The 16,337-nt window shown below is 38.9% G+C and overlaps 1 protein-coding gene across 4 annotated transcripts in view; it reads left to right on the forward strand.

Moving 5' to 3' along the window:
- The window catches only part of sertad2b (SERTA domain containing 2b), a 54,282-nt gene extending 39,375 nt beyond the window's left edge, over positions 1 to 14,907 (forward strand). For 2 of the 4 annotated variants that reach the window (XM_067421460.1, XM_067421458.1), the window contains exon 2: positions 10,706 to 14,907. In XM_067421460.1, coding sequence (XP_067277561.1) covers positions 10,710 to 11,837 — 1,128 coding nt within the window. In that variant the 5' untranslated portion in view covers positions 10,706 to 10,709 and the 3' untranslated portion in view covers positions 11,838 to 14,907. Of the gene's footprint in view, positions 1 to 4,667; positions 4,834 to 7,183; positions 7,243 to 10,705 lie in introns of those variants that run through there. The other 2 variants (XM_067421462.1, XM_067421461.1) reach the window with 2 other exon arrangements.
- Positions 14,908 to 16,337: the final 1,430 nt, after the last annotated feature.

The following is a 16,337-nucleotide window of genomic DNA, read 5'->3' on the forward strand; positions in this document are numbered from 1 at the left end:
TATATATATATATATATATATATATATATATATATATATATATATATATATATATATATATATATATATATATATATATATATATATATATATATATACAGTGTAGCTTTAAATATTTGAATGCATAATATGCATGTTTTGCAATAAATGTAAAATACATTGCTTGCTTCTATATTTATATATATATATATATATATATATATATATATATATATATATATATATATATATATATATATATATATATATATATATATATATATATATATATAATATGTGTAGCTGTGTTGTATCAGTCAATAGGAACTCTCTTAATAGTCCAGAAAGCTGTGCTGGTAATTTGAAGAACATCAGTTGCAGAATGAGTCTTCATCAACTCTCTTAGACACTCTGAAAGTAAAGACAGGCAGCTCACACACGGGTATTTTGTCTGTCTGTTGCTGTTTGCTTTTATTATTTGTCAATTTTGGCCAATACAAGTGAGATCACATTCAGGCCCAAATTGAAATTTTTCTATAGACTGATCACATCTAAATTTTTCAGTTGGCCAAAATGGATTTCTGTGAATTGATGCAATTTAGTCACAGAAATTCAATTTGCTCTTTAGTATTGTAAGACTTTGCTGTGCAGTGAAGATTGTGAAGCAGGCATGTGTGAGGTACAGAACAGATTCACCATGCGACAGTTTTACAGACATGTTATTTTGTTAGTTTTTAAGATGTCAGACGGTTGTCTGACCCCTGCAGCTTTCGCTCATTGCTCTGTGAGAATGTGGTGTCTGGGCCTTCTCCATCTGTCTGTCTCGATTGCTTTATGTTTACCGTCTCACACATCCCTCTCTCTCTTTCTGTCCTTTCTCTCTATCTGTCTTGCCTTTTCCCCCTTTTTTCTTAGTCTTTTTCACTTATTTGGTTGTTTGTTCAGTGTCATTGAGCCTTCATCAGGAGTTTAAATTACACTCCAACTTTGCACTGCAACAAATTACACTAAGTACAGAGCCCAAGTGAGAGGATTGTGAAATATGTTTCTGTACAATAAGACTACAGAATTGAATGTTTCTCTTCCTCTCCTCTCTCTTATCAGTTATCATCTCCCTTTACGAAACCCTTTAGGGGAAAATTTGTGTTTTTTGCCTTTTAGTTGATATTCGTTAACTTTGAGGCTAATCTATATGTTAACTCATAATTGTTAACAAAATCAATTTTCGTTTTCAATTTTCACCACTCCCATGATGCACTGTGAATAATGTAATCAAGTCGGTTTCTCTACAGATTCAAACTGCTTAAAGCTACACTGTGTAACTTTTTTAGTTTATTCTTAGCTAAAACACTTAGTTCTTTCAAAAATATATGTGCTCATTAATTATATTTACTTCTTTCAAGTAAAATAGTATTCTCGTAAGTTTAAAATGTGCCATTGAAAATACATACGGGTGAGGGGTTCGAATGCTGGTCGCCATGTTGCCCCTCCATCTTGAAAGTACATTTGCCAAAGAGGGACATACCCGTAAATTCAAGCTTTGCCTTTCGCGTTTTAACACTCGATGGCACTCATGGATGAGGGCGAACTGGAAGCCATGTTAATCTTGGACTAAATCGGCCACTGTAGGAGTTTAAACTAAATCGGAATTGAGAGGAACAGAAACTAATATTCACTGGATGGTCATATACCTTTTCACTGCTAGATGGGGGAAAATATCACACAGTGTAGCTTTAAATATTTGAATGCATAATATGCATGTTTTGCAATAAATGTAAAATACATCGCTTGCTTCTATATTTATAATAAACATATTTAAATCAGGGACCCACTTTATATTAGGTGACCTTAACTACTATGTACTAACATTTTAATTAATCATTTGATACAATGAACTTATTGTTTTTACATTGTACTTAAAAAAAATACCTGCATGTAACTACATCTGTAATTAATTTCTGTAGTTACATTTGTTATTACACAGTTGGCTTTTCCCTTACACTTAACTCTACCCTTAAACTGACCCACACCACCACACCTGTCCCTAACTCTAACCCGTAACCCACCTCAATATCAGCAAAAGTGCTTTTGCAATACAATTTGAACACAGTAAGTACGTAGTACTTAAGGCCACCTAATATAAAGTGGGGCCTAAATCAGTTCATTATGTTGTAGTTTATTCTTGTATTTTATTTTTATTTTTTTGCTTTGAATTAAAGTTTGTAATGTTTTGATTGACCTCGTAGCTGGTTGGTTTGGTTCATGGCTTATGACTCTTAAACAAAGACTTTTAAATCCAAGCGAGGAAAAATAGCATCATCCAGATCACTCTTTCACGCTTCTTGACTGGTGTAATCCTTTATGTGTGCAAATTATTTATGCCTGTATTTGTGCTTGTCATCTGATGCACTCATTTGCCATTAGTGAATCTCAGTGTTTCTCAGCATGCATTCGACTTTGTCTATGTTTGTGCATTTGTATCTGCAGGTGTTTGAGAGATAGAGACAGCGTGAGTGTGTGTTTGTGGGAATCAGTACCCTCCGGATCTGAAATAGCACTGTGTGGAGGTGAAGGGGGAGGGGAGCTCTGAAGCACAGGCATGGAAACGTGCAGATCCTGTTACAGGATCATAATATCACTGAAAACTCTGTGCTCTGTGCTCCATCCTTTCCACTGCACTTGTTCGCCTGCTCACACCATCCTTTCTGCCGCATTCTCTCACTCTCTCTCCACCAGTACACCCAGTGTCGAAGCTCCCGCGTCACACCCGGTCCCTCATGTGCCGTATGTGTTATGTGTAGGATTGGAACAGAACGTACAGCTTGCCTAGCAGCCCTGACATATTTCCTGGCTTTCCTCTGACAACTCAGTCAGAGCTCTCGTCCGGAAAGGCCTCTGCCTTCATTTTTACGCTAATTCCACCGTTATCTGGTGCTGTGTTTCAATACACACTTTCTGGCTGCAGCCGTAACCAGGAACTAAGTTGTGCTTTTGCAAGTGTCCTTTAAAGGTGGGCTTCTGCCATCCATTTTGTCAAAGTCTATAATGCCTGTCTTGCACTATAGACATTTTCTAATGCTGTGTCTTTTCCTCTCCTTGGAGAATTTTCACTCAGGATCATTGCTCAGCGCTGGTGCATTAGGGAGCAAAGAGACAGGTTGTCTGTTTATGAATGTCTGAGGGAACACGGTGTGCTGCCCCAGCACTTCTTACTGAGGAGAACTCAATATTCCCCCTTTTCCTCGTTCTTTCTGGCTCCTCCTGTTGTCTTCCTGTGGTTAGTATATTCAGTCAGAAGCCAAAGTACAGGTTGGTCAGTTAATCTGGCAAAGTCAACAGGCCAGCATATGGAGTAAAAGAATCAAGAAAACCGAGAAGCTAACGTATAGTGAAGGTCTTCTCACTTAAATTGTCTGTCTCTTTGGTTGTCTCATTACTTTTTAATTCCCTATGATGTGAATCACGATAGCCCCTTTCACACTGCACGTCGGACCCGCAATATTCCCGGAACATTGCCGGGTCGCCTTCTGTGTGGAAGCAACCACGTCCCGGGATTGATTACCGAATTCGACCCGAGTCGGGGACCTAGTAATATTGCGGTATTCGACCCGGGACAAGCGCTGTGTGAACAAAAGCCGAAACTATTGCCGCAACGTGTACGTAGTTATCGTGCGACTCATAGAGCTTGTTTTTTCAATAATACAACCCTGCAGTGCCAGAAGAGCTATAGTCGATGTTTTAAACGCAGAAAGTGTTCGTATACAAAAGAAACAAAAATTAAACTAGCAGAAATGTGCGCAAACTGGACACAAGTTGAGACCACGGAGCTCCTTACTATCCACGCTGAAGCTGAGATCGCTCGCCATTATACGTCACATCAGGATGTCACGTGTCAACTCGACCCGGGACCGTTAAGCGTTGGGTGTGAAAGCACACATATTACGGCATTTCGCTGGCAATGTGAACGGACCAAATCTAGCGGCCCGGGAACAAATGCCGGGTCGCATTATCCGTGTATTTGCCGGAACCGCAGTGTGAAAGGGGCTTATGTAGTGAACAAAATTGAGCTCTAGCAAGTGCATTTTATCCTCTGATACTGATGATTGCTTCATGCATCTTTGTTTTTTATATTTAAAAAAAAGAATAATTTACATAATAAAGCCACAGAATGTTTAACGTATAAATGCACCTCTACACGAAAAACTATAAATGAACAAATAAAATTTTGAAAAATAAAAAATAAATTAAAATAAATTAAAATTATTTAATTTTAAAATGATTCATTCTTAAATAATACTTTAAAGAAGCAGGAATTTTTTTCTTCAGTTTCATGCAAGTTAGGGAAAAAAAATTACAACCAACTCTTTTAAAGACGGAAAATTGGCTTTTGACTTTGTATATTGGTACTTGTGCCTGTCCTCTGACAACATTTCCAGTAAGTGAATATAGTGAGCAGCCAATCGGTACTAGCTTTTACAACACATTCTGGTAACTTCTAGGGAGCAAAAAATTATTTTGACAATGGAAGAGAACGGGCCTAGAAACTCCCTGGCCAGTGTACTTCTGATCTAGAGAGCTGAATGATACACACTTTAACCTTTAACACTGAAGATGAAAGTAAAATGATGGAGGGAAGCAGTAGCAGACAGAGGCAAAATCAGAAGGAATGTGTAGGGTGGGGCAGCAGTGGCATTTGAGTGCTGCAGACAGTCGTATCCACTCCTCAGCGTGAGTCACAAGGACGCGTTCAGCTGCCGTGGCATTCCTCTGTGTGGATTACTGTGGGAAACTTTATTTGCTTGAGACTTTCTTGAAAGCTTCAGACAATGGCATACAGTTCTAGGGCCACTCTGGGTGAGTTTATAGCATAGGGAATGACTAAACACTTCTGTGGTACAGATTTTTGCCTGTTTTTTTTACTGTCATATTTGTGTCTGCCTCTCCGAATCATTCATAGATCTCAAGCCACATTTGCAGTGACTTTTTAGCTGCATAGTGTAAGATGTTATTTTTATTACTTGAGTCATTTTTACACCCTTTTCTTTTACTCATCCACCAAAAAAACTCTCTAAAATAGCCTGAAATTGTTTTCCCTACTGTAACATGTTTCTGCAGAACTCGTCGTCTTCAATCAGAAAACGTTTTAGAGGTTACAATTTTAATAGCTGATCCTTTACTGCAGCAGAGGAGGTTTTTAGACGTTTAACTAAATGAATCATTTGTGTCTGTCCCCATTTTATTTATTTATTTGGTTATTCTTCCCATTTCAGGCTCATTTTATCTTGTGGCTTACTGTTTTAAATATCTCTCTAGATATCTTTTAAACAGAAAAAATCACTCTGTCACCCCCCTGAATCTGAACCAAATGGCAAATGAATGTAAAGCTTGTTCACTTGTTCATAAACCCTGCATCTTATGAATTATTTGCATGCTCTGCGTGTAAACTGAATGCTTTGGAATGTACATCCATCTCCGACAGACGTAACCTGTTTTTCTCTCCAGCTAGTCGTATAGTTTTAGATTCATCTGCTTAAAAGCAGCGCAGTCAAGGAAGAGAAACATTTCTTTCTTTAACTTTCCTCAGCCCCTCTTCTCCCCCAAACACTCTGTCTCTCTCTCTCTCTCTCTCTCTCTCTCTCTCTCTCTCTCTCTCTCTCTCTCTCTCTCTCTCTCTCTCTCTCTCTCTCTCTCGCTCTCTCTCGCTCTCTTTCGCTCTCTTTGTCATGTCTTTGGGTGGATTCCCAGCTGACTGTGTTTGTCATGGTAACAGGCAGCAAGGCAACAGGCTCAGCCACTTGCACTTCCTGAGTGAGAGGAGCTGCCTGACAGATCTGCGACTGCGCAGAGTGTGTGCGTGTGTGTATGTGTGTGTAGGCAGGGCTAGGGTGCGTGAGGCTGTCAGCCTGTATTAGGTTCAAGCACACTGCAATGCTGCCTACTGCTACCGGGCTTCACTTTATGCTAATGAGGGGAGGCCTCAGGAACGGGCTTCCTTCTCTTTTCTGTCTCTCTCACTCACTCTTTGCTTTCCTTTTGGGCTAGAGAGAAGACTGGTCTGTTGTTTAAAATTACTCACACATACGTTTTTTACTCGATTAATAACTCACTCTGACCACTCTCTTTACTTTCTTAATACATATTCATTGTCTTTTTGAATGATTCATTGGCACTTTTTATTCCAAAGGGAAAAAAAGTATTCGTCTTAATAATCTTAAATTAAAATGTAATAACTTGCTTTGCTTCTGAAGCTACTGTCTTCTTTTGCTGACATCACCAAGTCCTCTTTCAGACCACACTCAGGTTAGATGCCATATTTACTGGTTGTACTATCTTACAGAATTGATTCCCTCCTTAAACTTTTACCCACAATAAGTTAACTGTTTTATTGTAGTTGTAGTTTGGGCCACCGACCAAATTAGTCATGTGCCATCCTTCTTTTAGGAAGCATACACTACCATTTGAGGTCAGTATTTTATTTATTTTTTATAAAATAAATTAATACTTTTTTCACTTTTCAGCAAATCACCAAATAAAATTATATATATATATATATATATATATATATATATATATATATATATATATATATATATATATATATATATATATATATATATATATATATATATATATATATATATATATATATATATATATATATATAAAATATAATATATGAAATAAATTTATTTTATATTTATTATATATTTCTTAAAGATCACGTGACAAGTAAACGCTGCTGAAAATTCAGCTTTGCCATGACAGGAATAAATACATTTAATACAATAAATACAATAAATACATTGTGCCATGACACAAATAAATACAAAATATAATAAAATGCTAAACAGTTATTTTAAATTATAATCATATTTCACAATATTATTGTTTTTACTGTATTTTTGACAAAATAAAAGCCTTGGTGAGCATAGAAGTCATCTTTCAAAAACATACAAAATCTAACCGACCCCAAACTTTTGAACAGTGGTGTTGTATATTGCAATAAAGAATTAAAATGGGGTAGTGAATGTCATTTTAAACATGCTAGAGTCCCAAAGAATGAATGAAATGTATTAAATGTTCAGTATGTAATATTGACAGCTAGTGGTTGAAATGGGTACTAGAGTCCAAATTCAAAATATTGGAGAGGGTTGTTTCTTCCACCCCCTTCTCCTCAGACTCATTGCTCACACTGGTTACCAGATTGAGGACACGCAACAGGAGCGAGTGCATTTGACAATGGAAGGCGACGAGCCTTACACTGTAAGTTGACAAGTTGATTTATCCATGTTGTAATATGCCCAGTCTGGAGATGTAGCTTTTTAGATGGATAGCGAGGCTTATTAGGTTGTGTACAATCTACGGTATCTGACCTAGTTGGTTTGCTGAATTCCATGGCTACAATACACTGTTTTCCATCAAATGGCAATCCGAGTTTTCGGATTACTATTGGGTAAATTGGGAGCGGGTGGGATCGCACCGGAAAAAAAAAACAGACATTTCGGCACGGAACACACATTTCTAAGTAAAATACCTGGCTGTGGCGTTGTTTTTTCGGAGAAACAAGTGTGTCAACTTAGCATGTTTAGTAAATCTCTGCAAACGTGGTATTTTTGTGCTTTATACAGTCAAAAAAATATACATATACAGCAACTAGAAGAGCATGGTGCACCAAATTCCGTGATCATTGTTCAAACACCAAGGACACACACATACTACTAATCAAATTAATGGTATAATTTGAAGACAGTAAATATTGGTTTTAATATGGCTGCCAAAGTAGTAAATTACATTTAAATGACAAACTTTTCATTAAAGTGTCTTTTTCTAAAATAGCTCCCAAATACATGTGACTCAAGCTAAGTTAAAGCAAGGTGAAACGTTCCAGTGTACAACGTCAAATAGTTTGGACCATCTGTGCATTCACAGCAAAGCAATGGTGAATCAGTGCACTGTAATATTACGATGACCCATGTGATCCGTTTTAAATCTCCTGCATCATCAACCTTGAGCTACAGTATCTGAGACCACTACTGCCTACATTCAAAGCTCAGCGTAGGTCACACACTCGCTCCTCCTCTCCATCCCCCTTTTCCACCAAACACTCAGCTGGATCTTGTCTTCCTGCAGCCAGCATGTATTTAAGCAGGGAGTGATCAGGGCTTTGCACTCGTGTGACACATTCTTACTGTGAGTACTTACTGAAAGTCTGACACACATTTGCCTCCCTCTACGCTGCAGCACGGCTCAGGAAGGAGTAGTCAGAGCTGTATTCCTGTAAACGCTCCTGCGGTAGCAACTCATGGCGTACAGTTATTTCTAGCAGCACATCTTTCCTCTGCAAATCAAAAGTTTGAATTCTTATGTTTGGAGATCGTTGCTGCTAATCTCCTTGTTGGAGATACTGTGATTTGTTAAACACTGTGTACATTGGTGTGTGTTCCCATATTGTAACCTTGTCTGTTTAGCACCGTGATAATGTGAGGCATTAATGGCTGTCTATGACGGATGGACAGACACTATACTGGCTCTCACATCAGCAAAGGCAACAAATGCTAATATGACAACAGCTTGGCCAATGTCATAGCAACCGAGCTTTCCACAAATCTGTTAATCAAAATTATTTCTTGTATTTTTTATTTTTTTTACATGTCTGTAAAGTATGTTGTCTGGCTGTCACCAGACCAAGCTCAATATTTTAGGGTTGAACATTGGCCATTGGTATTTCTACTGCACAAGAGGTGTGATCAACAAGCATAGTTCAAAATGACTCCGTATGAAATTGGATAGTACTTCAACCAATCAGACCACAAGACGCATGATGAACGGGCTTAGTTCAAATGACTATACGCAATTGGATAGTCCTTCAACCAATCCGACCAATGTCTCTCAATCTCCAGATCCATTGCTTCTCTATCTGTCATTGTGTTAAACCTGCCAATAGTGTGCCAGGTGGATAAGCCGGTTTGTGATTGGTCCTCGCAAATTTGTAACAGAAGCAAGATAGAAATATGTACAGGTTTCCAGCCTAAGCCTGCAGGGCAAAATCAAATCGCCAGCAGATCGGGCTGGGTTTACCCAGTCTATAAATGTTGTACGTTGTGTAGTTAAAAACACTAAATTATCTTTATTGAAATACTTTTTTGATGATCTCTAAACAAAAATGAGAAAAGTGATGTTCCAGTCCTATTCCCCCTTAACTCTGCCTGTACTTTCATGTGACTTCCCTCACAATGCTGAAAAAAGAAAATCCAAAATAAAAGAAAGTAAAGTCATAAGTAGTCATAAACTGTTTTTATGTTATTCTGGACTGTATTATTTAAAAGTTATGTTTCTGTGAACTAGCGGCACCCTAGCCTAGAAATCTAGACGCACCCTAGTGGCAGAACATCTAGTCTGCTGCGAGTGTCGTCTTGCAACTCTCAATACAGTTCTGAGCTGTAAAAACCAAACTCTGGTAAGGCCAATCACATCGTGTATAAAGTCGTTTGGCGGGGCTTAACAACATGGCGGCAGAGTTGCGCTTGCGTGCAACTAGTAAACACAGAAGCTGGCGAACGGCGGCCTTTCAAATCAGCTTTGACCGCAACTCTGAAAGACTTGCAGTTAAGCTTTTATCTGAGAAAAGAACAAAGAACGGCAATTAATTCTTAAAAATGGAAGATGTGTTCGGAGTTTTGCCGACCGGATACAGCGAATGTTTAATCTATCAACGAGCTCCGCTTCACGTTGCAGCCTGCTCTGGTTGCTTGTAGCACTATCCAATTGCATGCAGAGGGAGTTTAAAAGACAACCGTTTATCCCGCCCCTCGGATTGAGCCCTGTCAATGGTGAGTTCCCAGACCAAACATCTTGATGTGGGTCTGGCTTGTCAGGCTAGTGGCACCCACCAGAATAGCAAAAATAATTGAACTGGTTTCCCAAACACTCCCCCTTCCTGCCTTTGGTCAAACAAACAGACAGCCTCGCCCCCAAACTCGCAACCATTAGTTGAGCCGGTGTTGCTATTTTGGACTGGTTAGAATTCTCAAACAAACAGCAATGTTTTGATCGTGTCAGTGTTTATACTTTTACACTTCAAGTGCACCTGGAAAACTCCTATCTCAAATTCAGGAATTTGTTTTTACGCTATATCCCATATTCATGTAGGAAACATAACAAGGAAGTAGCCTAGACAAAACAAAATAATTATATTTGTGAACAATAAACCCAAATGACTACATTTGAATTCAAAATGATGAATCTCTTATTTATAAATGGTATTAATATTTGTGTTACTTAAAGCAAATGGTGAAAGCTTTTGATTTGACTTGCTTTCGGTGATCTCTATATATAAATATATTGTAAATATGAGTTTGCTCGGGTCATTCATGTGCTCGTAACTCCTAACTACAACATTTCTGACTCCACTTGTGCATAATGGCACATAACCTGAAATTGAGTATGAAAAACGTTTAACCTAGAATTACACACTAACACCTTTAACATTTCAGTTTCTTGAAATGTGTATGTTTGACATTTTTGACATTTTTATATTTTTCTGTAGATCAAGAGATTTATATGGAACCAGTGTTGAGTCACAGAGATGAACAGCAATGAGTCATGAACGTAATGAGTGGCTGTGTGGCTAACACTCTGTCTCTGTCTCTCTCTCTCTCTCTCTCTCTCTCTCTCTCTCTCTCTCTCTCTCTCTCTCTCTCTCTCTCTCTCTCTTTACTCTAAGCAGATATATGTTGGGTAAAGGGGCAAAGCGGAAACTAGATGAGGATGAAGAGGGGCTGGAAGGCAAAGCGTTGGCGGCAGGGCCCGGAGCAATGGTCGACGGGCTCTCAAAGGTCTCCTACACCCTGCAGAGGCAGACCATCTTCAACATGTCTCTGATGAAGCTGTACAACCACCGGGCGCTCACCGAGCCCAGCTTGGAAAAGCGTGTGCTCATCAACAACATGCTGAGGCGCATCCAGGATGAGCTGAAGCAGGAGGGCAACCTGCGGCCACTCTACTTCCCTCCTTCCCCTCCACCCGACGACCCCGTGGACGAGGGTTTCCGTGAGGCGCAGCCTGCCTTCAGCGTGTTGTCCATGGTGGCACCGCCGCTGTCGCAATCCCCAGCACTCTCCGCTCCAGTCCTTACATCGCCTTCGTCAGTGCTGTCAAGCCTAGCACCTCTGGAGGCCTGTCTCACCCCAGCTTCGCTTTTAGAGGAGGACAGTGTCACGCTTTGCACATCGCCCCCTCCGCTGGCTCCTCCTCCTCCTCCTCCACCTCCCCCAACCCTGCCCAGACTCCCTTCACCTGTGGCCAGAGACAGTTTTTCTTCTGCCCTGGATGAGATTGAGGAGCTCTGTCCTTCGCCCATACCTACAGCTACATCAGTGCCCGGTGCTACCTCCCACTCGTCCCTTACATTGACCCTCCAAATGCCGTTATGTTCCCCCAGCTTAAACTCAGGGGCCTTGGACTCCAAAGACTGCAGTAAGCCCTGCTGCCCAAAGCTTGAAGGGCTGGTCCCGCTGCCCGAGGAAAACTCAGCGGCCCCCAACGCACCAGAGACTCTTCCTCCTAACAGCCTAGACATGAGCACCTCACCCTCTGCCTCATCCTCAGGTTTTCTGACAGACCTGGCCCTGGATGACATTCTCTTTGCAGACATTGACACATCCATGTACGACTTCGACCCCTGCACCTCATCCTCAGGTGCGGCTCCCTCGAAACTGGCGCCCATGGTGACGGCAGACGAGCTCCTCAAGACTCTTTCGCCCTACAGCGGTGCCGCTCCAGCTGTCAGCTCAAACCAACCTTTCAAAATGGACCTCACTGAACTGGACCATATTATGGAGGTGCTTGTAGGATCATGACCGGGTTTGGAAGGGAACTGGGAAGAAAATGCAAAACCAATCAAAGAGTTTTTAAATAGAAAATGAGAAAGAAACTGAAGAATCACTTTGAGTGTTTGGAGTTATTTTTGTGTTTTTTTTTTTTTTTGTACAGTTTTGTGTTCGTTTTTTTTTAAAAAGACAAAGGAAATTGTCCATTTTAATGGTGATGTTGCCCAGTACTACTTCTCAACACTGTGCATGCACTGTGCTTGCCTGTCCCAAAAATGAACCTGAAGAAATTTTATGGAACACACTTTGGCCTCTGGCAGATCCGAGTGCCTTCATTTATGACCACTTGGTTAGTTAACTAACAGTTGTTTGTCTCGTCTCATTTTTCTCTTCATTTCTAATCGAACAACATGGATTATTAGAGCGGTAGCATCTCTCTTTTCCCTTCTCAGCATACAGGCGCAAGAATGTGCAATGGCAGCCCTATTTTCATGTTTTTCTTTCATTTTTACAAAGCACAATTATTTCAAAAGAGGAAATTGGTTATTTTATTTGTTTTTCTATCCAGAGCTGTTTCATTGCTTTTTCAAAATATCTGGTAATTTTTTGTGGTCTGATTCCATTTTAATGTTAATTAAAGGGATAGTTCACCATGTACTCACCCTCATGTCCTTTCAAACCTGAAAGTTTCTTTCTTCGGTAGAACATAAAAACATATTTTGAAAGAAGAAAAAAAAATCAATGTAGATTGGCACCCCATTGACTTCTCTTTTAAACTATCTTTTTATGTTTCACAGAAAACATAAATGAAATGAATGCACGTTTGGAATGACATGAATGTTTTTATTTTTTAATGAACTACCCTTTTAAACTTCCTTCAGTGAAATATATACATTTATGAATTGTAGTCATTTATGGAACATGCTTTACCAGCTATTATTTATTCATGGATGTGTGTAGTAGTCGGATATTTAGTCAAACCAACCAAATTCCAGCCGTAACGGCTCGGATTCCATGTGTTTACATCTCAGCTGGCAATGTATTGTTTTACAGATGCATTTCTTTGATTAGCCAATGCTAAAAACAACCCTTTATGCTACAAATAATGTATGCAATCAATGCCTTCTGGTCAGTAATAAGCAAACTGTCAACTTCTCTCAGCCATTTCCTTTTTTTATCAAGGCTTTACTGTAACTTCCTTATTTTGCCATTTGTTTGGGGTTTTATCATCACTCAGACTCAGTGGCTGGTTCGGTTTAAATGCTACACTAATGCACAACAAGAGGGTCTATGCATGTCTCTTCATGCAAAATGGGGAAAAAACTGTACCACACATGTAAGTTTATGGTTGCTATTAAGTTCATTTTCAACAATTTCCATTATCATAATCTTTTTGCCAAACATTTCCTTCATATACATCTCTCGCTAGTACAACGGTACATTTCTGTTACCATACTAATGCATGCAGGATTATAGCTCATAATTGTACAGGTGTCAGATGGTTTGTGTATGGTTTGGTTTTATTTTATCTTATTTATACCATTGTTTGTTTGAGTTATATTAATGGTATCTGTTCATGTTCCAGTCAGACTCTCTCTCTGTTGCCCTGCTGGGTTTTTGTGTCGTTTGGCCAGTAGGAATAGCCACATTTAAGTGGAGTTTATTTGGGTGGAGTTTAAGTATGCACAAGTTTGGTGGGAGAGTATTATGCATGTATGTGCAATACACAGCACAGTATATTTGCTAAACACACTTGCTATAAACCACTGAAGTCAATCAGATTGGTTGGAAGGATTATTTTATGTGCACCTGACATAAAAGGAAAGGGACCATTTATCATATCACCTGTATGAGTTTCAAATACAGTTTGTTTGACGCACTAAACTAGCTCTCATTACTAATTTTAGATTTACATATACCGACAAAAACTGTGCATTATATGCCTTCCTGGTAAGTGCAATGTCAGTGAGGGAAGAAAACCTGTCAAATGTGTATTTTTAAGAAGTATATTATTTGTGAAATAAGTGTGACCATTATTAGTCTGATATTTGAACTTCCAGTCACAGAAACCTAAGCTAGAGGGAACGATTTGGATTTGCTACCCAGAGTTCAAAAGAGAGATTGTCTGAGAATTAAAAACATGAGTGAATGAGAGCAGAGCGGACAAAACTATGGAATCAAAACTGATTACAATTTCTTATAGGATTTTTGGATTTGGAGTGTTTGTTTTTAAGTTATTTATTTTTTTGTTTCCTGTGTAAATATATTTATTTTTTATGTTAAGCTAACATCCAGATTGTAATTTGTACAGAATATGAGATAGGAATGTATTATGCTTATGGGAATGTATCACTGCTTATTAATTGGGGTGGAAGCCATTTTTTTTTTCATCTTGTTTTAATAATGCATTATTTTGTGTCTGTTTAGTTTCTTGTATTACAATTTGGGGTGGTGTTTGTGCTAGTCATCTAGTCAAACACTCCCTGTCGCTATTTAATTATGAGTATTTAATGTTTTATGTATTTCAGATTGTGTGCAAGGGAAAGGTTTGTGAAGCAATACTTCATTCTCTACAAACTTTAGAATTTCAATCTTCCAAAGCCTATTTCTGGGAAAAATCTTTTTGATAACCCTCAATGCCAAATGTAAAGAAGAAAGGCAGCATGATTTCTGATGATATTTGGTTGTTGTTTTTTAACGGTATCTCACTGTCCCATGGTTCAGGCCATACATTCGGGGAAGTTTAAAGTGGTTTCAGGATAGTGACCACTGGGATTATCCGTGTGTAAGAGTGTGAGCGTGTGCGTATGCGTGTGTGTGTGTGTGTGTATGAGAAACAGAGAGACAAAATGTGGTGGAGGGCCTAAACCCTTTTTCTGCTCGTTAAGAAAGGCTGTGTCTTCAAGCCTTGGAGCTGTGCCTTTTTCTATGCAATATTACAGACATTAATTTTGAGAAAAATAACCCATCAACTGATGATCACTGTATTTGCATCAAGGTGTGGACTGTAGAATATATATAAAATATGGACATGTGTCTATGAATTTGAAACAGTCTTACTTTTCTAGTTTTATATCATACAATAAACGGATAAAAAATATGTTCTGCATTTGTTTTCTTCATTTTCCATCAGAATAAAGCATGATACTATGTTTAAAGATTGTATAGTGAGTACATAAGACCGATGAACAGGTCGAGGTAAATAATTTCTCAATTTTCTCAGCTGCTTTGTATGAAACTGCACATTTCTTTGCATCAACAGTTGCCTCCATTTTGCACCTATGACTCATGGCCTGGTAGCAGGAGTCTATTTCCAGTATTGGGGCCACACAGCTGTGTAGCAAGGACAGTTTTAGCACGTGGCAGTGTCTGTGTGAACTGTAGGGGGATGGCCGGCTCAAAACATGGCCGAACTGATCTCAGGCCAGCAAGAATGTTTTCCCCCTGTGGATCATATTGCATTTTATGAGAGTAGTGAGTCGGTGTGTGATCTGTAGGATCCCTTACAGTGACCATCTCACTTTTACTATTTGTTGTTCTTTCCTTTATCTAAAAACAAATCATTCAGTAGCTTTCAGTTGTGCTGTTTAGGAGGCTCTGGACACCACCTCAATACAGAGCTGTCAGACAGGGCTTGTTTTCACTTTACATCCCTCTATAGTCAAGCCTCTAGTTTCAAGTTTCATGTGCAGATAACGGGTGAAAAATTTGCCTTCTCATACTGTATTGTTTCCAGTAAGCGCAATTTGGGCTGACTAATTTGCTGTGGTTAGTATCCGTCCTTTCCCTTCAGTGTTCTTTGTTGGCCCATTTTTATCCACGTGAAGAAATGGGTCAAACCAAAAAAAAAAAAAAGATTGTATGATACCTAACTGCAACTCAATGTAATGCAGTGGTGCTTAGTGCTGCATTGTGTGCAGTTTCGTTAACTTCAGCCATTTAAAGATATATCAGAATACATTAAGCACTTAAAATGACTGACAGAATTTTTTTTTTTCTGACTTAATTTTTAGAGGACATTATTTATGTATCAAAATAAAAGGCATCAACGTTTAAGCCAACATAAAATAACTTTACTCTGAAACAACTTTTTGGATGACATCTATACACCCACTTTTCAGGATCCAACAATGTTGAATAAAAGTCCCATCCTACATTTGTTCACATCGAATGTCCTGTTTTCCTCACAAATTCGTCAAACTGCAGTCTTTAAATAGGGTTGTGAAGGTGTACACATCATTTGTATACATTTTATACAAGGCTTTTATACATTATTTTGAAGAGGTGGGCTATTTCAAGCCTCCTATTTAGTCACAGGCTAAGAAAAGTCATTTGACAAGAGTGATTTTTTAAACTCTTTTTCATGACAGTTGACACCTGTCCGAAGGGCAGGCAGGGTCAAAATTATCCAAATTATTTTACTGTGAGCTTTAATTAACCACAGCTGTCCCGACTCCTCAGTCACTTTCACTGTTTGGAAAAAGAGTAGCTTGGATATTTTCCTAAATGAATCTGGAACATGAGGTCGAG

Source organism: Pseudorasbora parva, chromosome 17, assembly GCF_024679245.1.
Source record: "Pseudorasbora parva isolate DD20220531a chromosome 17, ASM2467924v1, whole genome shotgun sequence".
In the NCBI taxonomy this organism is placed as follows: Eukaryota; Metazoa; Chordata; class Actinopteri; order Cypriniformes; family Gobionidae; genus Pseudorasbora; species Pseudorasbora parva.